This window comes from Haemorhous mexicanus, chromosome 3 (assembly GCF_027477595.1).
Source record: "Haemorhous mexicanus isolate bHaeMex1 chromosome 3, bHaeMex1.pri, whole genome shotgun sequence".
Lineage (NCBI taxonomy): Eukaryota > Metazoa > Chordata > Aves > Passeriformes > Fringillidae > Haemorhous > Haemorhous mexicanus.
In genome coordinates, this window is record NC_082343.1 from 97,684,236 (window position 1) to 97,708,207 (window position 23,972).

General features: G+C 38.2%; 1 protein-coding gene across 1 annotated transcript in view; it reads right to left on the minus strand.

Moving 5' to 3' along the window:
* DLGAP2 (DLG associated protein 2) overlaps window positions 1-23,528 on the minus strand; it is a 103,433-nt gene extending 79,905 nt beyond the window's left edge. Inside the window, exons 1-2 of the mRNA XM_059842802.1 lie at window positions 23,468-23,528; window positions 7,916-8,985 (exon numbers count right to left, since the gene is read on the minus strand). Coding sequence (XP_059698785.1) covers window positions 7,916-8,917 — 1,002 coding nt within the window. The 5' untranslated portion in view covers window positions 8,918-8,985; window positions 23,468-23,528. The remainder of the gene's footprint in view (window positions 1-7,915; window positions 8,986-23,467) is intronic.
* Window positions 23,529-23,972: the final 444 nt, after the last annotated feature.

Below are 23,972 nucleotides of genomic sequence, written 5' to 3' on the forward strand. Positions count from 1 at the left end.
TACAAGGTGAACTTGGACTGAAGGGAGGGCTTGGCCTCTACTTACATGAGAACCTGTTTGTAGTCTCTCAAAATAAGAGACAAAACCAGCAGAGTTTCAACCAAGAAACCTGTGTTTCAATTGGCTGTGTATTTCCTTTGGTATGTGATCAAGGACATTGCTTTGTGGTCAGCTCAAGCCACTTTAAAATTATATTACCATTAACTTCAGTGGGGCAGGTTTTCCTTAAGCAATATTCAGCTTTTCAGCAATGCTAGTAATGGTCATATGACCTAGAGTGCTGCCTGAAAATAACCCTAACAACAGCAATAAGGATTAGTAAAGGTAAGTGTTCAGCTGAGCTGGTGAGTGGCTCCAACTCACTGTGCTGCTGCACACCCAAAAGAATTTGGGAGAGAGGAGGATGCCAATGGTTTGGTGACTGCCTTGGGGCTGGGCAAACACAGGTCACTAAAGACCCACTGTCTTCCTGGGGGTCTCTGCCTTGCAGCACTTCAGCCCCATGATGTGGAGCAATCTTTACCTCTGAAAAAGTGTGGCTACCAGGAACACACCCTGGCCTGTGCTTAGTGCTGAGCCAAGAGTGTTCAGGAGGAAGTTCAGGAAAAAACTGGCTAGCTTGGATGAAAAAAAAATGCCTGAGACCTGCTGAGCCACGTAACAGTACTGAGGATCAGAATGCAGTGCCAAGGAAACCATCCTGACAGCATGTAATTTGATAGAATAGATGTAGCATAAGGTAGCAATTATTGTACTAAAGGAAATTCACAGAAACATCAAAGATCACAACTTGGAACTTTGCGTGAGGGCCACAAGCAGCTTTTCTGCCAAGGAAGGGAGTTTGCAGCCAGAGTTTGTTTTCCTATGGCTTTGTCTTTCTGGGCCACCTCATAGTTGCATTTTCCTTTAAATCTTTTTCTATAAATTAAATTCAAATTCTGCTAAAACCAAGCATCAAAAGGCCAAAGACCTAAACAGAATTGCAGCCTGTCTCTTACTACGGGTGAAAGGGAGCCTGGAATACACCTGCCAGCTAGGCTGCCTGACTGACAGGCAGCAGATGAGGCCCAGGGAACCACAACATCAGCAACTGAAGCTGACTACGAGTTTTTCTGAACTGGGCAAGACCCCACAGATTATTCAAGGTTATAGAAGTGTAAAGTAAGAGAAAAAAAAGTCCCTAAAAAGAAGAAAAGGAAAGGTGCTCCCAACAGACCTACAATGCACGGCACCTCTGAAACCACAGAGGCTGAGGAGCAAGGTCTCCAGGCTGCAGAGCCTTTATAAGGCTGAACCTAAGGATGAACCTGAAAGGCAGAATATGCAGGGCTGACTCAGAAAGGGGCCTGTGGTAAACAGCATCTTATTTAATGAAGCAAGAAATTATATAATTTTTTTTAGTTTGTTACAGATCTACTACTGGTAAAACAGTACATGTCTTTAAAACATAAATATTTTAAAGGCTATTTAACAGCTGTATTTGCCTCTCATCAATTTTTTTTTTATTTTAACTAAAGATTGACATAATGTTTTGAATGGTTAAGTCCAGATGACTGCAATTACCCAGCTTCCAGAGCAAAATGAGTATTTTCCTCCTATCTATTGTGTAATGCTCAGTTATCTGCATACTTTTCAAAAAGGTGTTTCCCTAACAAAGTACCAGGAAACTTGTCCATATGGACAATGAGCTATTTAAACACATTTGCAGTTCTACTTTAAAAAACAAACTTTAAGCACAGCATTGTATGATGGCCAAACCCAGGGAAAAAAAAAAAAAAAAAAAAAAAAAAACCAAAGCAAAATTTGTGAATTTCACCATTTTTACAGTCAAATTCTTGCAGGAAGAATGGCATGGACTGCTCTAGAGAGGAGCTGGCTCTGCCCCAGGCAGCAAGCCTGCAGCCCCACGTGCAGTCTCCTTCGACAGATGGCCTGAGTGCACATAACAGTAAGTTACTCCTGCATGAAAACTTCAGAACCAGTGACACCTCTGAGTAACAGCTGCAAAGGTCAGCCTTCAGATTCAGTGAAGTGAACATTGAGAAACAATTTGGCAACACATTTCTAACATCATAAAGGAGGACAACTCCCCCTGATTAAAGGGCAGTGGGATCACGGCCTCCCTTTTCTACTCATAGCTTTGACATTTCCACAGTAATAGGGACATGTTCTGGCAGCTTTAAGAAAATACTAACTCTGAAATCTTTCTCCTCTTGTTTGGAAAAAAGTGTCAGTAATTCATTTTATCCAATATGAGGATCCTAGTACATGGGCATGGAAGCAGTGCCCTGTATCACTGATCAACAGAGTAATTCAAGATACCAGCAATTTAAGACAGCTGCTAGGTCAGAGCTTTGCTTTACAATATCATTGATTGAATGTATTTCCCCCTTGGGAGGGGTATTTAAGTATTCTAGGATTTGTGATACACAAACCCATCAGTATTCTGTAAATACTGGGAAGTGTAAGATTTATTTCTCCTTTTAATTTAATGCTCCACAAGATGTTGCAGGCTGACATTAACACTGTGAATGGACCGTAGGGCAAAAAACCTGTCCCTTCATTTCCTTATTGTTTGGGCACTCCCTGTTTGTCTTGCACATCCCCACTGCTGACTGGGAGGGCATAGGACTGGCTGAGACAGGGATGTCTCAGCCTGTAGAAAACCAAATGGTACAGCATTTGTCCATGCTGATCTAGGATGCAGACTGCCCTGCTACCCTACTGTCTATTACTAACATTTCCTGCTGTGGAAACAACCCAGTTAATTCTTCAGTGGTGGCTGGTCATAAATCATTGTGAAGGCAGCGTGGGTGAGAGTGATTTGGATGTGAGTATCAGAACTCTGCTAGCTCTGGCTAGCTCCACAGTGTGCACTCACTGGTAGAGGATTGGATGTAGTTTCTGTAGCTCGTGCACGGGTTTTATGTCAAGCAAGCACACGCAATCTAGTTTCACAAAGATGAAGTGCTGAGAAAAGTGCACTGAGTTCAAATCCCTCCTTGCAAACTAGAGAGAGAGTACAAAGCAGTCGTGTGCCTCACAAGGGAAGTGGTTTCATTTGTGGGAATCTGTACTGCCACCAGCAGAGCTCCTGAGAAAATGTAACTGAGGGCTTAAGGCCTATTTATCCATTAACTTGTCCTCAAAGGTTTTCTCCATGTAGCCTTAACTTAAACCAGCAAAGAGCCTTGTTGAAACTGCTGCCTTTTTCTTTTTCTTTCTACAAGAGACCAACTGTGTTTTTCTTTCATTCTGTAGAGTACACAGCTGACATTATTATCCACATGCCTAGCAGTGCCTCTGCTGTAACGATGACGCTCGTACTTAACTGCACTAGGAAGACAGGAGTGGGTTGAAGCCATTTTTAGAACAACATGCTATTTCCTTTTTTAGTGCTGACTCATTCACTGTACCTTGTGGTATGTTTACCCCAATTGCTTGCTGCTTTGGAGGCTGTTGAATGAGGAAGGAATATTAATCAGTGACACATAGCACTGTGCTCCAGAACTACAGTCATGGTGAGTGTGATGCCCTTGCCTATCTTTTGGCTCTGTTGAAGGAATTATTTTTCTTTAACTATCATTCAAAGTTATTTCAGTTTTGGAAGTCGTAAGTGACTATTTTGTGCATATCCTTTCAGCACAGTAATCTAGTTCATATCCATTTTTTTTTTTTTTCTGTTAAAAATCTTTGCTCCTTGCTAGTACCCATATCAGAGTGGAATTAATCAAAGTCATTGCACTGTACACAGGTGAACCCTAATTAGCCAAAACAGCTGATGAAGACAGAGGAGATCTCACAGCTCATTTATCTTCTTCTTAACATATTTTATATTAAAATTAAAATGACTTGGAAAACAGTAGCAGCCACTATGGCTAAAACTATACAAAAGTGTGCATTATTGCATGTGTGTTCTACTTGGGCTGTTTTGCTGCTGAGTGAGCATCAAAGTGTTTGATGCTCAGAAATGCACTGGAATGCTCAATTTGTCTGCATTCAAAATAGAAATTAAAGGCCTATACATAATAACTGCAGCTCAAGATATGGTCTGATAAAATATTCAGAAGATATGGTGTGATAAATGCTGTTAGTGCACAGTTACAAATGGTAGCCCTCTGCTCTTGAGGTAAAAATTGGTCAACCAATTGACATTACAGCCCTCCCAAATGAGCTTCTTACTCATCCCCTCTCCCTTGTTCCTGTGTGTTCCCATCACTTCCACTGTAGAAGGAGTGAAGCAAATCTGATCTGGGTTTTAAATGATAAAAATAATCACTATTTTATACAGCTTTGTTTCAACTAATTTAGTTCTCTCAAACGATCCACTTTAGGACTAGATGACCACCCATGCTTAAAGAAGGCATGTTGGCTCAATCACTCTGACTTACAGCACCACAATCCCAGTCCAAGGAGATGCCTTAGCTGCAAAGACTCTGTGTGGAGAAGGAAATGCAAAACCCTAAAATAGGAGCCAGAGATTAAGCTTGGAGATTTATCAGGTTAAAGAAATACTTGCTTTCAACTCTAGGACATGACTGAAGCATATAAAGAGCAGACAACTTCAAAATCCCTTGTCTTATCTCCTTTTCCCAGGCATTTGTTAATTTGCTAGTAGCTTCCTTCTTGGAAAGAAAAATCCTATACTCACTCTTCAGAGTTTTAGTTTGAAGGAAAAGAAGCTCAGTAATTATGACAGAAGACAAAGTGGAAGCTCAGGAACATAAGGCAGTAAACAAAGTCTCAAGCACAGGTCTAAGACTGTCATGGTCTTTCAGTCTGAGATTCTGCATATCAAAAGTCTCAGTGGAAAACAGAAGTAGAAATATTTAATGCAGATACTGAAAAAAATAATAGGAAGAAAACCAATAGATAGAAAACTGAGGTGGCTACTGAGAAACCTCATATAACTAAGTAGTAGAACAAAAGCAGAAAAAAGGTACAAGAACAAATAAAAAAATAATAATATTATATAAATGTAGACATTCATTTTTTGTTATTCAGAGGTATGCTTACATATTTGTGTATTCATTGAAGGACTGTAATCTCACAGTCCTTCTTTTTTATTTTAAAAAGAATTGAAAATATATAGCTAACATCAGTCAGGGCAAATGCATTTAAAGCCACTTTAAAAACAGAGACCCTGTGAAAGGCCTTGGGGTTTATGCTAATCTGTTCACTTGTGCACCTCAGGGAAATCTGCTGCTGCTGCACATCAACTTCATAATCCCTTGAATTCTCATTGCCATCCACTTTTGAGCAAGGCAGTAAAATCTCCTGGGTAGGGATTCTGACATGTTTCGCTTTTCTCAGTTTCTGAACCGAATGATTATTTTTATCCAATCATTATTCAGTGATGCTGCTTACACTGCCATAAGAAAAGTCAAATATCCATTCTCAGTTTTGCAGATAAAGCAACTGAAGTGTTCAGAGATTAAAAAATTACATTTCCTGGGTCAGAGAGAAAGTTCCTGGCAGAGGTAATAATGGGACATATTTCTGATCTTAATGGTTACATCATGACAGCCCAACATCCCTCAAAACAGAAATTTCAAAACCAAGCATTTAGTTATGACATTGGCAGAATGGAATCCCCTCAATTTGATTGCTGACCTTGGGCAGTGAATAAGCCAGCCACTCAGTCTGAAGGATATCTATGCTCTGAATGGCATATTCTGATATGATGAAACGTGTTTTATTTTAATATTTCATAATGAGTATATTTATGTTATAGAATTCCATGTATTACTGCTTTGGACACAAGTATAGATTCCTTGTGGTAGTAACTGAGCACTTGAGTTGTAACATTTCCATTAGAGGATCCCTGTAAATAAGAATGTGTACTGTCCCAGTTTTAAAGGGTCTTAAAAACAAAGATCACAAAGTCTCTGTGCAGCAAAAATTTGAATTCACATCTCCTAGATTTTAAACTGGATAAGCCTTCCTAATTACTGAATGAAAATTCCTTTCTGTAGTAATCCTAATTCACAGAAGCATAAAAAATGGCTATAAAGAAGTGTGCTTTTCCAACCCCTAGGCCTGTCACTGGGCTTGATCTAAAGCTTAGTGATAACCAAGTTAGTATGTGAGCTCAGTCTTTCACATTCACTTGAGGATGCTGATTAAAGTTAGGAGTAAGGAGAAGGCAAATGAAAATTAAAAATTGATAGTTTCTGCAAAGAGAAATGAGATGTAGGAGTGGGGGGATGGGGAAGAAGAAACAATAAGATGTGATTCAGAAGGAAAGCGCTAAACCCAAAAGAGAATAGAGGAACCAGACTTTTCAGGCTAGAAGTATGTAATGAGAAGGAAAAATCTAACCATATCTAAAGTTCTCTGTAATGTCACAGCTGTATGCATGGTTTTAGAACATAGACAGAATGGAAGTCTCTGCACATGACGCACTTCCAGTTCTGGCTCGTTGAGTTAGATCAAAAACTTCCAGGGAAGTGCAGTCTATTTTACATACATGAGAATGTACTTGGATATGATAAAATACCACAGCTGTCAGTCTAGATTGGAATCAATTTGCATGGTAATGCTCCAAGGGCTGCAATTTATTTTCCTTTCTCTGCAATCAGAAACTTTCCCAGTTTCAGTAGGGAAGATTGATCCTGGATGTCTGCATATGCATTTGAAAAGATCTGGCTCTTCCAGTGTGACTCATCACTATTGGATACCTATAGCTCTGAGAGGAGAGAGTTCTGCACAGAAGTACAGTCATTTCTGCAGGGCCCAGAGAAACTGAAAATCTCATAATACATAGATCTGGACTAGAGATTTCCCCATGTTAATGTGAGAATTGGTGAAGTTCTGGAGAAAGAGGAGTTCCTTTAAAAGAAATAGAAGAGAACGTACTCAGAACAATGTGGGCTTTGCAGGGCATACTTCGTATAAATTATTAAAGGAATTTTTGCATACTACATTTTTTTCTGGTGACAAAGCTAGCTGAAGAAGTTATCCTCTGAGGTACTCTCTCCTTTCTGCTCTGCACTCACTAGAGTTCTCTGTATAATCTCATGTGCTTATGTCACTCGTGATGGGACTGTGCTGGACGTAGGCCAGGTAAATTATACAAATGTCTGAAAATAGTATTTTGGAAATTATTCTTTAAGCCTATGTCACTTTATGATCCAGATCATTTTGCAGCATGGTAAATAGTTACATTAGCATGACTTTGGAGTGGCAAATATCATCAAGCAGGAGGTATTAAAATTTAAATGTAGAAGTAAGTGGGAGCTTCTTTGTTGTTGCAAGTGAGCGCACATACAGAACACCATCAAAACCAGTCTGAGGCCCAGGCCTGAAATATCTCTCTCCCTGAGGCACCCATGCATCTTTTAACACGGATGTTGTTATAGTATGGCTTCAGAAGAGGCTCAGTTCAATATGATCCTGGGTGATCCAGTCATTAAAAAGAAATATGTGGGTGATCATCACCACAACAAAGCAATTTGGTACACCAATAAATCCATTCATCTGTTAATTACAAAAACATGGAGAGAAGGAATAAAAGAACACACAAATAGGATTCCCCACAGCCTCTTTTTAAAATCATCCATTCATGGATGTATTCGAAACACTCTTTCTAGCTCTCAGACTGCTGAGAGTACTGCTCTCTTTTCAGTGTGATATATATATTTCATCAAGGTGTTCGGTATGAATTCCAAAGATGAAAACGCATCTACTGACCTGAAACAAGTTTATATCTCACCTGTTTTATAGCTTTTAATCTGGGGTCTATAAACAAAGACAAAAGCCAGAGATTTCTCACTTTAATGGAATATCTGATATCTGCATTAGGAGAGCCATAGAGAAATTCTTTGAGAGGTACCTTTGTATATTTTTTACGATGACTATGGCATATACTGTGATGCTCTTTCCATTAAAAATCTCAAGAAAATCTTCCTCTTACCTGAAGGTAATGGCACGGCCTCAAAGAAGGTTTGATTTCCTGATGAACCAGAGGCTTATCTAAGTTCAGTGATGATTTGCGATAAGCTTCTTTAGCCTGACTTACTGTAAGCGTGGACCAAGAACTCCTTTTCATGTATTTACTGTCAGGGGTCATTGGTAGCCCTTCACAAGCCGAACACTTCACATCATTGTTACTTTTGGAAGTCTTCAATGAGAGATCCCCAAAATGCCCCTGGAGTGCCTCAGGATAGCAATGGGATATATGATCTGCATGGTGCCTATTTACCACACTAGGGGTTCGGTAAGTGCTATCGCTGTCCAAGTTATCATCAGAGCTCCACCAGCTACTCATTCCAGATTTATGCTTGCCTTCTGGTTTTCGCTCCTTACTTTTACTCCTTTTGCTATGCTTGGAATGGTGCCCGTGATGATGATCGTCCCCTCGACTGTCTCCCTTTGTTCCATTAACATTGCCCTTGGATGATCCTTCCAGAGAATGAGATTTAGTAAAAAGTTTCTGGACGGAATGAACGAGATGGCGAATCCTCCCCGGGCTCTCACTGCGTTGTTCCGCAGCTGTTGAGGTCCTCTGGTACTGTAAAGTATGAAAGCCATCCCGGTGAAGAGGAAGCTGTTTCTCAAACTGGTCCAAAAGATTTGCAGGAATACGGTTAATCTTAGGGTTACCGTGAGACATGGCGCAGTCGTCTCTGGAGTCGTAATGTGAGCTGTAGTGCATTCTGGGGAAAGTGCTACTTGACATGTGATCGCCCATTACCATGGGCATCATCATGCACTCAGAATGAATGGAGCTGCGGGGCGAGCAACGGTGGTGGTCCAGCGGGCAACTCTCCGTGGGGCTGAGAAGATACGACGGCCTTGGCTCCTGCCCATGGTGGATAAGGTCGTGGGTATGTTCACAATCTTCAGGGGATGCTAAGCCACAAGTGTGAGCTGAACATAACTGTGGTTGATTGCGACTACCAGATAATCCTTTCATATTCCTCGCAGCAGGAGAGTATCTTTCTTCATTGAAGTGCTGAGAAGGCGACCATGAGTACTGCTGGTCTGTCATGAGAACACATAAAACCTGCGTTATGTGTCTGATTAAAAGATTAGCTTGAAAATTCTAAGTATATTGAAAAACTAAACATTTTTTCTCTATGACCTTGGTGGAAAGTCTCACCATTCATGAAATTTCTTCCACTATTTAAAAACTAATTAAAACTGTTCACTATGAGTAAATTATGGGGAGAATACAGCCTCCTTTCTCTTTGTAAAATTGTGGGCTAGCAATTCTAGATGTTATGAAGCTATTAATTGTGTAAATTTACTCAAATTTTATGGATTCATTCACATATTCAGTATTTATAGCTCATATGTCATGCTTTGTGACTAATCATTTAAGTTATGTGGGTCTAGTTTCTATTTTGGTTGTTTCACTGTTGGATATATTAAATGTATCCATTCTCCATGGAGTCATTTTTGTACCATAAATTGAACTTCATTTTCTTCAATGAATCTCAGCTTCATGATCCCAAGTTCACTCTTCGTAAGTATAAATAATAAACAGCAAAAAGAAAAAAAAAAATGAACGTGCTGAAATTAAGATAATTTTTTGTATTGCTAAACAATTTATCAATAAAAACTTTGTATGACCACACTACAAAATATTTACTTAATCACTCTAAGTTATTCCTAAAAAATCCCCCAAATATGTTTAGGCACAAGCCATGGGATTTTATATACTTGATTACTTGTTCCTATGAATCATGTGCTCCAAGTTGTGGTTATTATGCAACCATGATTGCTAAATAAGAGTAGCTTGTATGCAAAGATTTTGATACTTAAGCCTTTGATTTTTTTTCTCTCATGCAATTTCTTGCAGCTGTTGAATGTTACAAACAAAAAATTAAAAACAACCCCAGAAATACTTCAATTTGATTTTCCCATTCACTTTCCCTCTTCATTTTCAGCTTATTTAAGAAACATTTCAATAGCGGACAAAGAGATAAGATGCAAGATAATCCTTTAGAGGATAAGACAGATGTGTAAGTGTTTATACAACCCACTTAGCACAGCCTTTCTGCAAATTTGCTCTAAGAATCTAAATAATCTTGCACAGGTGGTTGATACAATGAAGTTGCAGGTCTCAACCAAAATGGAAGTTAGAGAATATTTATTAATTGGACACTTGAAACCAGGCTGTAGAACTAACACAGTAATTGACAGCACTTGGAAGGGTTTCTAACCATATGACAAAGCTCTCCTAAATCGTATTTCCACTGCTGGTGAAAACTCAATGCCTGAATATGGTCATGAACCAGATCAATACTCATATCTCTCTTAATTTATTCAACTAATATGTGTTATATCATGATACCTTAACCTAAATGCTGTGTATTTCCTACTGTGGGAGATGTTTTGATAATTTTATTACACCCTAATTTCAACAGAGTTGCACACAATGTTTTAAAATGAATTCAGCATTAAACTACTAAACAGTGAAGTATTCTTCAGCCAAGGCATAATGATGCCACACTAAAGTAAAAGATGGATAAATGTCACCTCCATACTTTATCATGGCATCAAACTGATGGGTCTGTGCATGTATCCTTTTCTGCTTCTATTTTGTTTTCCTGTCTGTTTCTTTTACTTAATTCTTGGCTATTATTACATTAAAATAAAACCTTGTTACAGCTGATTGCCCAGTCTGTTGTCCTACTTAGGTTATAATACCTCATAAATGTAGTTACAGGAAGGAAATATAACTGTTTCTCTGAAATGACGTAAATTTGATTATATACAGACGTGGCAGTAAATTATGACAGTGCTTTGGAATTCAGCCACATAAAGTAGTCCCGTAATTAGTGGTACTTTACCCAGGATATTACCAAACATTATCAGGGGAATAATAATGGACCATGTGCTGAATGTGTTAAATTCACTCTGTCTGTACTTCCTATAAAGGGTTCCCAAAGCACCTGACAGAGATTACTACCGTAGCTCTTACAAACCCATGAGATTTGATAGACTGAAGAAGCTTTTTTACAGTGAGGGTGGTAAGACACTGGAAAAGGTTAATCTCATCAAAGATGTCCCTGCCTACTAAAGGGAGGTTGGCTTAGATGACCTTTAAAGGTGCCTTCCAACCCAAGGAAGGTACTGTTCTCCATTTACAGAAATAGGAAGTTGCAATGTAGGAAATATTTTCCAAAGTGCATGTGGATTTTCTGATATTAATGTTCAGAGAGGTGTGAGCCAGAGGGAGGTGGAAGAAAGATCTTCTGTCACTCTAACATGATCACAGTCAACACCAAGCCTTTTCATCACAATCTTGCCCCTTTATGAATGAATATAACTTGTACTATGCCTCACCAGTGCATTTAGACAAAAAAAAAAAAAAAAAAAAAAAAAAAAAAAAAAAAAAAATTAAGGGCACACCAGAAATCCAGAATGAAAGAAGGAGAATAAGAAACTAATGTTTAAGAAGTTCTTGAGCACGGAATTGCTAGTCCCTGGTGGTTTGTTTAGGCCTCATGTAACATCAAACATAACCCAGAAGGCTTCAAATATTTTTGTCCTGTTACATCCCTAGGAATATGAGAAGTGATGATTTGACTGCACTGCAATGGATAATCTAACAACAGCTTTTCTGTCCCTCATGGCTCCCTGTGATTCCAGCTCATTTTGCAACTATAGAAAAATACCATTTTCTGTATGGTGCTTTCACATAGCATGCTTTCATCTAGCATTTTATGGAATGTCTGAATTATTTTTGTTTGAAACACTGTAGCTAGAAACTGCTATAGGCGTTTATTAAACGTAATCAAAATAATTAAAACATGAATTAAGAAGTAGATGTTTTCCAGAAGTAATTGCCCCCTCTTAACTCTGTCATAGAGAGTAACTAAAACTAGATAAACTCCCAAATTACTTACATGTGCATCATTTAAATGTATCACTCCAATTAGGTTTGTCAATCTAGGATATCAGACTTGTTCTTTATCCCAGATACAACTGGTTTTTCATACAAATATTTTTAAAAATCTTCAGAATTTTGAAATACAATATATAAATTTATCAAGTAATTTGTGCTTTGTACTATTCAGTCAACTTTCTTCAGGAGGCTGAAGTGCTTGAAGAAACCATGGAGCTGTGGCTGAATGAATTACTGTGTGGTACCAGAGCAGTATAATTGCCCATGTGCTAGCTCTTACGCTGCCAAGAAAAATGTTCTAGCTTAAAATTCAATCAAGCTAACATGCTTTTCTAGAATTTGCAAGGGGCTAAAAGCCTGTCTATGGTCAATGACCACAACACAGCTGATTAATAAAAATTCATAAAGCTACAACAATTTTTTTCTCAATCCTTTCAAAAGAAATTTATTATTTTTGGTGTAATTAAATAGTTTCATATTTGATAGATCAGATAATGACAAATTGGACTGAAGTTTTAGTCTATAACTTGAAGTTTGATTTTTTTTTTTTACAGCAGCTCTTATGTTTGCTCTAGGCAATCACTCTAAAAACATAAAATGCCACCATCAGAACTAAAGAGCTAAAGGGAGACAGAAGAACAAATAAACATAACCTAAAGCAGACAAAGAGATAAAGGAATAGGAACAGAGAAAAATATATTATATGAGAGCCTTTTATAGACTTCATCAGAGCAGAATGGAATCTTCCAAGTAACTTCAATGGATAGTCAGATAATATTTAAAGACTGGGGTGGACCTAGAACAATACAAAGGCTGTTATGTCAGAGAATCCAGTAATTCCAAAACCCTGAAAATCCCTTAAAGCTCTTCTTTTTCAGAGACTACTGTACAGATATGTCAACCTTTAACCTCAGCAGATGGAAGGATTTCTGCATCCCTTCCTATCTCTTTCAAATTTTTCCCTCTTGTACCATGTTGTGTCCTGCTTTTTTTTTCTCCTGTTTTCAGTTCTGGACTTTCTGAGAGTTGTTCTCTTGCTCCAAGCAGACGTTGGTTTGCCTGCATTAGGTGTCTGGCCACTATTTTTAGATCATCCAAGATTTTTCCTGGAGCTAGTCAATATCAAGGAAAGAAAGATAGGTTCAAGGACCAAGAATAATATTTAAAATGATGAATTAGAATTGCTATTAATGCTCTAGGTTAGAAGGCTGAAACCCTCTAAGTAATGAAACGTAAAAGCGGTGCATTTCTAGAGTCCTTGGAACACTGCTCTTTGCTAAAGAGCATCAATAGAAAAACACAGAAACTTCTCTGACATTTAAAAGAAGTGTTTGTCTCCACAAGTCTTTTGTGTGTTGCATATTAGAAGCAAGATTTCAGGGTGTGATAATACTCTCTGGAACTACTAAATGATGCCTGATTTTTTTCTTACTTCTTTTTCTATTGTGAAATTAATTTTAATTGATTGAACTGTATAAGTCTCAGTAAACTGCTTTCCCATCTGAAGCATCTGTGCTGTTTTCCTTGGAGCAGGAATTGTTCTTCTGCTTAGTATAACCAGGAAAAAGCACTGCTAAAAAGATACCTAATCTAGCTTTCAAAAAGAGGTAGTAGACAAAAACAGATTGCTGCATCTTGATGTTTCACACAGTTGAATCGGTGTTGAATTGCATTATGAAAAATATATCCTCACAGCTTAACCTATAACTAATAAGAAATGAAATATTGGGAAAATGGGAATATTAATTGACTAAGCAGACATTAAACATGAAAATGCATAATTAAATGTTTTAGCTGGAAAAATGTCTGTCCAAGGTCTGCATTAAGTAGTATTGTATGAGTACTGTTTCCTCCTTAACTTGTTACAGTATTTTTGTCTGTTCTCTACTGGCCTTGAAAATGAATATTTACAGGGATTGAGAAGAGTGACTAATCGGCCAGGAAGAAGTCCTAGAAATGCAAATGCCTTAAGCTTCTGCCATGGTCTCATGAGATTGCCAACCTATTTATGTAGCATAACATCTGGTATAAAATTTACATAAAATTGCAAAGACTGAGTGACCATCTTCCAGATTTAGAAGATGACTTGTAGTTTTGGTGATGTGTGTGCTCTTCATGCAGTGTATTGACCTTTCTGTGAATTCCTACATACCTACTCAGGCTGCTTACTTGAAATATTGAACACTGAGTGGCATCCCCTCAGAGACATGGTTTATTGATTCTCGTAGCACTGTTGCAACAAGGTACTTTATGCCCTCAGTGTCTCTGCACAGCCAAATGAAAAGACGTAGGTGGTTCTGAGGACCTAAAGCCAAGCACCAAAATACCCAAAGCTGTCAAACAGCACATGGGCTTTATGTGGATGCTTCGTTTGTTCTGACACATAAACCTGAAAAACAAATACTGCTCTATTCAGAATCCTGGGCACTGTTGGCAGGCATGTATAGCTGTGGCCACTCTCAGTGTAAACAGAGCTGGAGGGTATGTCCAGCCCATACAGCTCAACTGTTGCCATCACAGTTTCATACTAAGGAAATAGGAACTGATATGTAGGTATGATTTCAGGAACAGCACCAGCCAAAGATCCTTACCAATACACAGTCTGGTTGTGCTTTTATTTTTTGAGTGAGAAACTGGCATGATTCTTCCGAAGTCTGAACTGTGTGTCCAAAAATGACAGATGAATACTACCCTTCATGAACATATTTGTCTGCGCTGACTATGGCAAAAACTATGGCTGACAAGCTCCAGTGCAGAAACCTACATCAAAAATGCATGAGTTTAGGTGATCTGAGACACATGGATACTTCTAAACCACAGGAAATTTTTGACAGCCAAAGCTAGTTCAGTGGAACCAAATAATGACCAAGGGTAAGATGGTTTTTATAACTCCCATGTTAGATAAAAATGGACATTCAAATTGTATTCTTAGAACAGCATCAGAGTCCAGAACATACCAAATTGGAGCAAAGTCAGAAAACCCAAAGGGAGAAGTAAGGACCATGTGGAATGCTGCAATTTATTCACTAGTCAGTTTTGAGCACTGTTACACCGGTGTCTGCATGTGGAACAAATATTTGATAGCACCAAATCCTATTGTTCAGCCCAACAGTTTTCCATGTCAATCCATCTTTCAAATAAGGATTAGTAGACTGACAGTTCAACATCTCAAGGCATTTATTTCTGAGATAAATAAGCATGATAAGAGAAAAGGGTATATAACAAAAAGGAGTGCAAAATAATAGTGGATGAGCAAGAATGGAACCTTGGAGGTGGTGAACAGGCTGGTGGGGGATTCAAAGAACAATGTACTGGGAGGAAGAAAAGTACAGAATTGTGATAACTGGGGAAAGCTCTGACCAGGGACAAGCTAAAGCCAGATTACATCACTGGCATGGAGAATAGGGCATACTATATGAGACAATGAAGAAATGTGGAAACAGTAACTGAGGAATGAAGACATCTCACATCTTCTGGGTAGAAAAATCAGCCCTTAGACAGTATGGAGAGGATGTAAGTCACAATGTTGTGCTCATGCCATGAAAAAGAACAGGACAGAAATCCATGAGAGGCAATATGGGATTTGTATAAAGCTCCAGGATATGGAGTGGAGCAATACAGGGAGTCCTCAGGATGGTGCAAAATAAATTTCCATTGGTTTGAAGTGTGTGATGTCTTGATACCAACAAGTATGCAGCACACAGGCCTTCACAGTGCTTTTCAAGTTTCAAGTATGTTGCCATTTCAACAGTGCTGTGACACAGGTAAGTCCACAAAATGATTTACAACTAATATTTTTTCACAGAATCTGTATGATCAGTGAAGTTCTGGAAAAAATATAACGTAGCAGAACTAGACTGACCTTAAATAGCTAACATGTCAGCTTATTTTCTGGAAAAATCCAGCTCTATAGAGTCAACCAGGACTTCACTGTGTGAATATCATTGAACAATTGGTAATAATGCTTCCAAATACACAGCACAAATGCTAGCCCAACACCATTTAACTTCTTTTGTTCCTTATTGTGCCTGGCTTTATGGATTCTCTTTCCTAAAGGATAAAATTTTGCTGCTTGCAGTTATTAGGTCATGAGACAACCCATTTCACTTGTGGTCATAAAACTGCCACTATTTTCTCAGCAATTAAAGGTAACCAAAGTAATTGCAGGGTTCAACGCAAAGACATGCACAGAAATCTATGCACAGCTCTGGAAGTACACAGGAAATCCTTGTTGTGCTGATAGCAGTAACAAATCTCCCATTAACTTCACAGGGCCAGGATTAGTTATAAACATTTGCTGAGGAGGTTCTTGGTCATTTTACCTATGACACCTGTGTTACTTGAGGTAGATCATCTCTAATCAAGGCTGCATTTTGCAGAATGCACAATTTGTGCTGGACTGGAATAAATGTGTTAAAAATCTGCAAGGGTTCCCAGTCAGAAAGACGATGGCATGGAAGGGTGAAACTGGTTTTCTGAAATACTGCCTGGGATAGCATAATTGCCAAAATTTCATCCCAAGGATCGAAACACTTGGACCAGCTGTTCAGCTGGATGGAACCACCAAATGTCCAGGGTTTCTTTTCTAATAAGAAATATTTGTCATTGATTCTTAAATAAAAAATCAAACAAAAACCTAATACTGGTATTTATGATCTCATTCCCTGTTTTTTTTTTTTCTCAGTGTTTCTGGACTTCTTCTGAATTTGTCCACTTTTTATGATGATATATCACAGAGGAAATTTTCCACTCCATCCAATACTAAGGGGACTGAAAGAACTAATGCTCGTGTATCCAAGCAAGAATATGTACTGTATATTCCCTCTAAATTGCCTTTTACTATTTATTTAAAACATGGATATGTTTTAAAGATTTCACCTCTTTTACAGAGTGCTCTTCTGGGAAAGAAATAATGTAATGGCAATCACCAAAAGCATTGATTATTGCCATGGAACAATGATTGCTCAATTTAAAATACCATTCTATTTCAAAATTACCTTTATATTTCTTTTTTTTTTTTTTTAACATTAATTCAGCTTTTAAATTATCAGAACTAAAGAAAATTATTTGAATTTATGTTTGCTTCAGAAACAGTTTTTTACAGGTTTTTGATTCACCAAAAATTTTAGTTTTAGCCATGGTCTGACCCAAAAGAATTATTTTACTTTTCAGAGTTCATCATTATCTGCTTAGGTGTACACGCTTGGTGCTGCCTCTTGCTGCTTTGCCATTGTATGGTGAACTTTTCTGTTCAGTTCAACCTACTGAGATGGAGGAGGACTCATCCTGATTTTCCTATGGGGTACAGGAAGAAATAGCAGCCTGGTGACAAGATCCCTTTTAAACCTGTTGCCATAGTAACAGGCAGACAATCTCCCTCTTTACATAACCTCCAGATTGGGAATTTTTCAAATCAGGGTGCTGTCTCTTTTCTGCCTGGCTGAGCTCTGTTTTGGATCTGTTACAAACACTGCAAACATTGATTGCCTGTGCCCACAATCACTGGCACCCAGATTGCCCATGGGGCAGTGATGGGCCAAATGCTGACTCCTGTTCCTGGGACAAGGTGGTGGTTTAAGTACCCCCACTCATGCTGAGTTTGAGACAAGGCATCTCAATATGCTGCTGTCTGTTCTCTTATGAAGAGAAATGACATTATAAATAGATGGAAAAACAAGTGAAGTTACACAATGAAAGGTGGCAACTGAGCTCAGCAGTGAAAGCTGGGATTGCGTCAGCCATCTTTGCTGATGTCTATGTTGTCTCATTGCTTTTGCCAGGGCAAATTCCCCTGGGAAGAGAGTTGCCTATGTGCCCAGCACTCTGACAGAGAGCTGCAGTCATTTGCCTCTACACTGGAAGCATCTCCACCACCCTGGTTGTGCCAAAATTGTCCCACTCCCAACAGAACCTAAGCAGGCAATGATGAATGGGGAGGTAGAGTATGGTAACTTTCTTCCTAAGGAAATTGAGAGGACATCATTTAATCTGCTCATTATAGAAGTACATTTAAAAGGTTTCACAGTTTATGCCTTTGAAAAGGGAGAATCCAGTGAAGACACTCATTGAGGAAGGAAGGTGTGGCTAAGCAGTCGGTCTCTCATCTCATCTCATCTCATCTCATCTCATCTCATCTCATCTCATCTCATCTCATCTCATCTCATCTCATCTCATCTCATCATCTCAATCATCATCACCATCATCCTCTCATGTCTGCAGCTGTCACACTCTTTATGGGCAGGTAAATGTTGCGTGTCAGGTACACACCCAGGGCTTACAGAGCCAGCGGGCCACGAGGGAGAGAAAAATGTCCCTTCTTTGCCAACATCCCATGTGTGAAATCATTTAGAACAGAAATATTTGTTTATGAATGCATAACTCCCTTTGTATTATGTAGTAGAAATGGATGAATAATTCATTACAAATATCCTATGTGATTATTGTTACATCCTTATACATATCTTTGTCTGTTTGTGAATTGACCTTGGGCCTAATGGGATTTTTGCAGTTATTTTACATTATGAGGTATTTAATTTTTAGAAATAGCTTCTGATTTGCAGATTTTCGGTAAGTATTTGTTGCCAATAATCTATAATTAAAATCCTGCACAGTTAATATGTTTTTATATTATATGATTTTGTTCTATTACTGAAAGCAATTTAAAGAATAAGTTCTCAAGCATGACTAAAAGGAATTTAAAGTTCAAAATTTATTTTCTGAAAAACATTTCCTATTATTTCATTATTGTTTTCTATAGTCTTGATTATCACATCAATAACCTTCTACACTACAGTTCTGGGCAGAGAAAAATGAAGACTATGAAGTGGAAGTATTTCAAGATATGGTGGAATAAGACAAATAAGAAAGGCTATTTTTTTTTGCAGTATCTGTTAATCTAGTCACAATAAGGAAATTACAGGGTGGCATTGAATCATATCAGGGCATGTCATATTTAAAATCTCTTGTAAATTTGAAAGACTTTTATATTGTCATACCAAACCACCTGGCTACATATTTTTTTATTATATGACAGAAAGATAGCCCTGTGGTTAGAGGATTAACCTGGGAAATCTGCAGTCAAGTTTTCTGTCAGCCATGGATTATTTGCATGTTTCAGGACAATGCCATGGGCAGGGGTGTCAGTTGCCATGGAGAGGCTGATCTTACCTCACTGGGTGGCAGTGATCCTTTGTGCACATCTCTTGTAGACTCCCTCATTTAATTCCCCATAGAACTAGGATTAAATTTCTGTACCTCTGAGTGTTAGTGTCACAATCCAGGGGAACATTCAGTCTGTGGCTCTTCTAGGAATTAATAGCAGAGTGTTCCTGTGCCTGGGATGAGTGTCACTGTAGGGGTTACTCTGTGTGGCCAAGCCATGTGTCTGGCTGAAGTCCCACCAGCTCCAGTCTACAGATGTTTAACTACCCCTGGATGCTCTGGGGGAAGATGCACCAAGGCATGGGTGTGGCACAGACGAAAGGCTCGCTGACAGCCTCTCCTCTGTCCTTGGGAAAATTTCCTGTAATTCCTGGCACATGAAGCCAAAACCCTTGTGAGGTGTTCAGACACTGACTGCACTGAGTGCACGGTAGAAGGACAGACAGACTGAAAAGTCAGGACTTCATTAATGTTTTCATTTCAAGAACAGCCATGTCATTTCTTCCTTCCAACACATAAGGTCATAAAGGCATGATCATGCAATCAGCAGTGATTGAATAACCATGAGTTACTGTCTGACACTGGAACCTTTCCAATTAATCAAAAGCATCAACTGTGAAATGAAAATACATTTTCATAGCCTGCCCTTAAACTCCCTAACAGTTTACTTTGCAACTAGGGCATGTTAAAAGCATTATTAGTAACTGCAACCTGTTTTACAGGTTTCAACCTTTTCCTTAACATCAACTCAATACCCATTCCTGAAGAGAAAGCATCAACATTTATTGCAGTAAAAAGCTTTTAGTGCAAGTTCTCTTTCTTCGCTTGACATTAGATCCTGCTAGCTATAAAAAAGCCTAACTATAAAACTTGTGTAAAGCAAATATTTTCCTTACCTGTAAAAATGAGTTAAATTAATTTTTCAATAATCTATTTTTCCCTATTTACTCTGTACATGTACTACCTATTAAAATATATGTTTAAAGAGAAGTTCATCCCATCTTCCCTGTTCACATTTCTGTAACTATTTGAATGCCTTTCAAACATGGCATTTTTCTATGTCTCTTGTTAAGGTTGCACTATTTGCTTTGGACACCTAAAGCAAAATATTGCCTTACTCCATACATGCCTAAAGTATAAAAGACTGAGAAATTTTCAGGTGTCATATAAAAGAGTAGTTTCATGAAATGTTTTTTTCTATTACAGTAACATTGTTTAGATGATATAAACACCAGCTAGAAGAAAGCCTGGAATGAAAGAACTCCAGTTTCTGTGAGACTTACAGTGAGCTGCTTGAGCTCAAAAGTCAGATCTCTTGCTCCCATCACCATGTCCTTCTACCTTTATTTTCTTATTTGTTTAACCAGGTTTCTTATTTGAGATATTCTTTGTGAAAAGAATAGGAATTTTTGGTGTGAGTGTGAATCTTGTAACAATAATACTTATCATCCTGAACTCTGGTAACAAATAAATATCAATGGTAAAGCCATGAAGTCATGTTCTAAAGAACTGACTGATAATGCTTGGATAAGCTTTTTTTGAAGGAATACATTGCTCTTCTACCTGTTTTTACTAAAGAGGTCTTTTATAGACTCAATAGTGGGAAAGCGTTGAGATCAGTCCTATCCCTTGATACCTTTTACCAATAAAGGCAGTGGATAATTTTATTAAAAATATTATTTAATGACTATACAGCATTTTCATTCTCATGAGATACTGCACAAACATTAATTAAACCCCATCAAAGCCACAAACCTTACTCATTTCTAAACCCATTTTACAAACAAGGACCTGGAGCCAGAGATCTTTCAGTACCAGAGAGATCACAACTTGAAGCTCCTTGGGACAGTGAAAGTCTAGAATAATGAATGGCCCTGCAGGTAGAGCTACCTCAAAGAACATCATCCTGACTCTGTCTTGACTTAGAGCAGTTTATTTTACTTCTCAAGGAAAGCCCTTTCTGGGTTTTCTTCAGGGATGAAGGTCTCTAGCAGTCTGTCAGATTGAGGCTCTTCATACAAAATTATGACATAGTCATTGGGTTATGTATGTAACAGAAAAGAAGTGAGCCCATTTCCATAGTCCAAGCATTAGAGTATCCACCCAGAATCATATTTATCTCCAATGAATAATTAACTTTATGCATGTGCAACAGCAACAAAAAGTGAAGACTGAGGAAGATCTGTTTGCATTTTCTTACTTGTGTTATATATATTGTTCATTGATTTGAACACAAATCTTCAAGTGTCAGAACACAACACTGGAGCAAAGACAGAAAGATGTGTCCTTCATCTGTACAGGGGTAGCACATTAGCACAGCTGAAACTGCAGAGCTTGTCTACACAGAATTTAACTAATTATCCGACAGTTTTTCTAAAAGTCTTACTACTTTTAGTGATTCTCTCTAGGGGAGAAGGGGATATATTTTTACATTCTGTTCTTACATTACTGATACTATCCAGTCCACTTACTTTGACCACCTCCAGTTTGGTGACTAGGTCCTGTCAGGAAGACAGGATTTTCTTCCAAAAATATTAAAGCCATCCACCTCTTCCCAAGTATTATCTAGAAATCTTTGGTACTTACTTTCAGAGGACTGCAATAAGGACAAAATTTAGGAGCAAGGACAGATTTTTCCTTGCTTTTGGCATGTTTTTTTCAGCCACTTGGCTGTAAATAGTTGGAATGTTGGAAAGCGGCTTAATTTCTTAGTAGTCTAGTTGTTATTTGCTGTTCTTGTTGCTGTTTCACTTTCCTGTTTCTCATTTCTGACTAATCCCCCATCTTCTTCCTAGTCAGGGTTCTGGATGATTGGTCAGTTAGAATAAATCTTTGTGTTATATCTTTGACTATCTATTTCATAAGAGGGTCCTTGCTCCTATAGACACCTGACATTTAATATTATTTACTTGTATATCATTTGTTCTGGCTCCAGAAATCCTGCAGTTTTTTCTCAAACAAATGGGAAGGAGAAGAATTTTGACATTCTTCTAAAGCATTACTTATCTCACTCTTCATTAACCTTCTAAAGTAGGCCAAACCTGCTATGCCCTAGAAAAATCTATCACTTTTCATTGACTCTACAAGAAGTCCCAAGATCTACAGTTTAGACATCTACATCTGAAATACTTTCCAACTCTCAGATGAGATGAATTCTAACCCAGACCATCTGAACTCCTTCCTGTGTGCTGTGAAATGGGACAGCAGTGTGAAAATACTCCAAATGTCCAAGAAGGCTGAGAGGCTTGTTCATTTCATGACTCCTCCATAGGATCCACTCGTGAGATTCCTAGAAAGCCTCATGTTAAATGATATCTTCCCTTTTACACCAGTTTGATTAAGGCAGAAAGTCACTGAGCATTCTTCTGTCTAATCTTTGCAATGTATCCTGTAGCTTTTTTTCACCAGTTTTGGAATTTTAGGTTAATAAACAAGTCCAGTACAGAAATTTTTACATTGAACATTTATGACACTCACTGATTTGAGTGCAACCGAGTGGCAACACTACTTGAATCCTTTTCTAAGAGATTGGCTAAACATAAAGACACAAACCTGTCTGAATTCATGCTTCTTGTTCTAACTGCTTGGGTAGTTTTCCTTAACACAGCAACCATAATTTATCTTCCTAGCGGTGGTTAATAATACAGTCAGGGCAAAAGTTTATAATATTCTTGTCAACCACAACAACATCCTAATAACAAAAAATAAACTGCTGCAATATATTAACATGAGCATATGCACAAAAAGAAAAATTACTTTACGCTGACTTCTGAAATGTAAGCAAGCTCATGTTGAATGAAGGAAGCTTTAAGTAGCAAACATATAGAAATCACTTCCCATATTGCTTTTCTAAAAATAACCACATAAAGTAATTGCGTATAAGTCAAAATTTTGACAGATTTCACATAAACCAGTGACAATCTGGGTATGAAATTCCAGGAAAAGAAACTCAATTTTTCACAATCTACATGTATAAAACTGAAGCCAGCGGGACATTTTAGTACTATCTTTGTAAGACAGAAGTATCAAGACTTCACTCATGGGCTTGAACAGTTTCTGATTTCCTCTTGCTTCTGTTATTTTTTCAAATTGAAAAGGTAACATTGAAAACTCCATCTACATTTAGGATGTTCTCTAAAGAGTAAGACAAACAGAAAAAGACAAAAGAAGGAAGGTTGGCAATTTCCTTGAATACCTTCTTTTGAATTCTCAGTTTCCTGAGCGTTACTGAAATCTGATGATTTTCCTTGGCATTCTCTAACCTCATTCAGCAGGTCAGAAATGCCTGGAAGGATTTGACTGAGAGTATTTTGGCCACTGTCACTGGCAGTGGTGGGCTCTGTGGCGGGGCGAGGCCGTACCCCAGAGCAGCCCCCTGTGCCCCAGCCCGCGGCTGCGCCCAGCCGGGGTGCACAAGCGGTCCCGGGTGTCTGAGAGATGGATCTGTACCTAGCTCCTCCTCTGGCGTCCCTGGAAAACTGAAGCTCGACTTGAGCAGATCGCCACCCTCTTCTTCTGAAAAGACAGAAACAAAGTAGCTATTTAATAACTCTGATATTTTTCTACATCCAGACATTACTCTCCACTACTTTTTAAATCTACTCAGTGACACCTATTACCATTCAGGACCTCTGTTAATGTTAAACTGCTGTGTTGCTGTTATCTGCAGTATTTATCCCTTTGCCAGTTTTTCAAGTTTTCTTCTATTAGTAATATTATAAATTATTATTATTTTAATTTTTCTAGACATTTTCAAATCATTAATATCACATACTATTCATAAATGCCTTTTTTGTAACATCTTTTACATTGTTCTTTCCAATTTTTCTTAGTTATGTTAAATTGTATTGACTTTTAGCCTTCATGTAGTTATTCCAGAAGAATCCTTATTGGTCCTCCAGTTGCACCTCTAGCGCTTACCACACATGATTCTCAGGCCACTTTTATTACATTT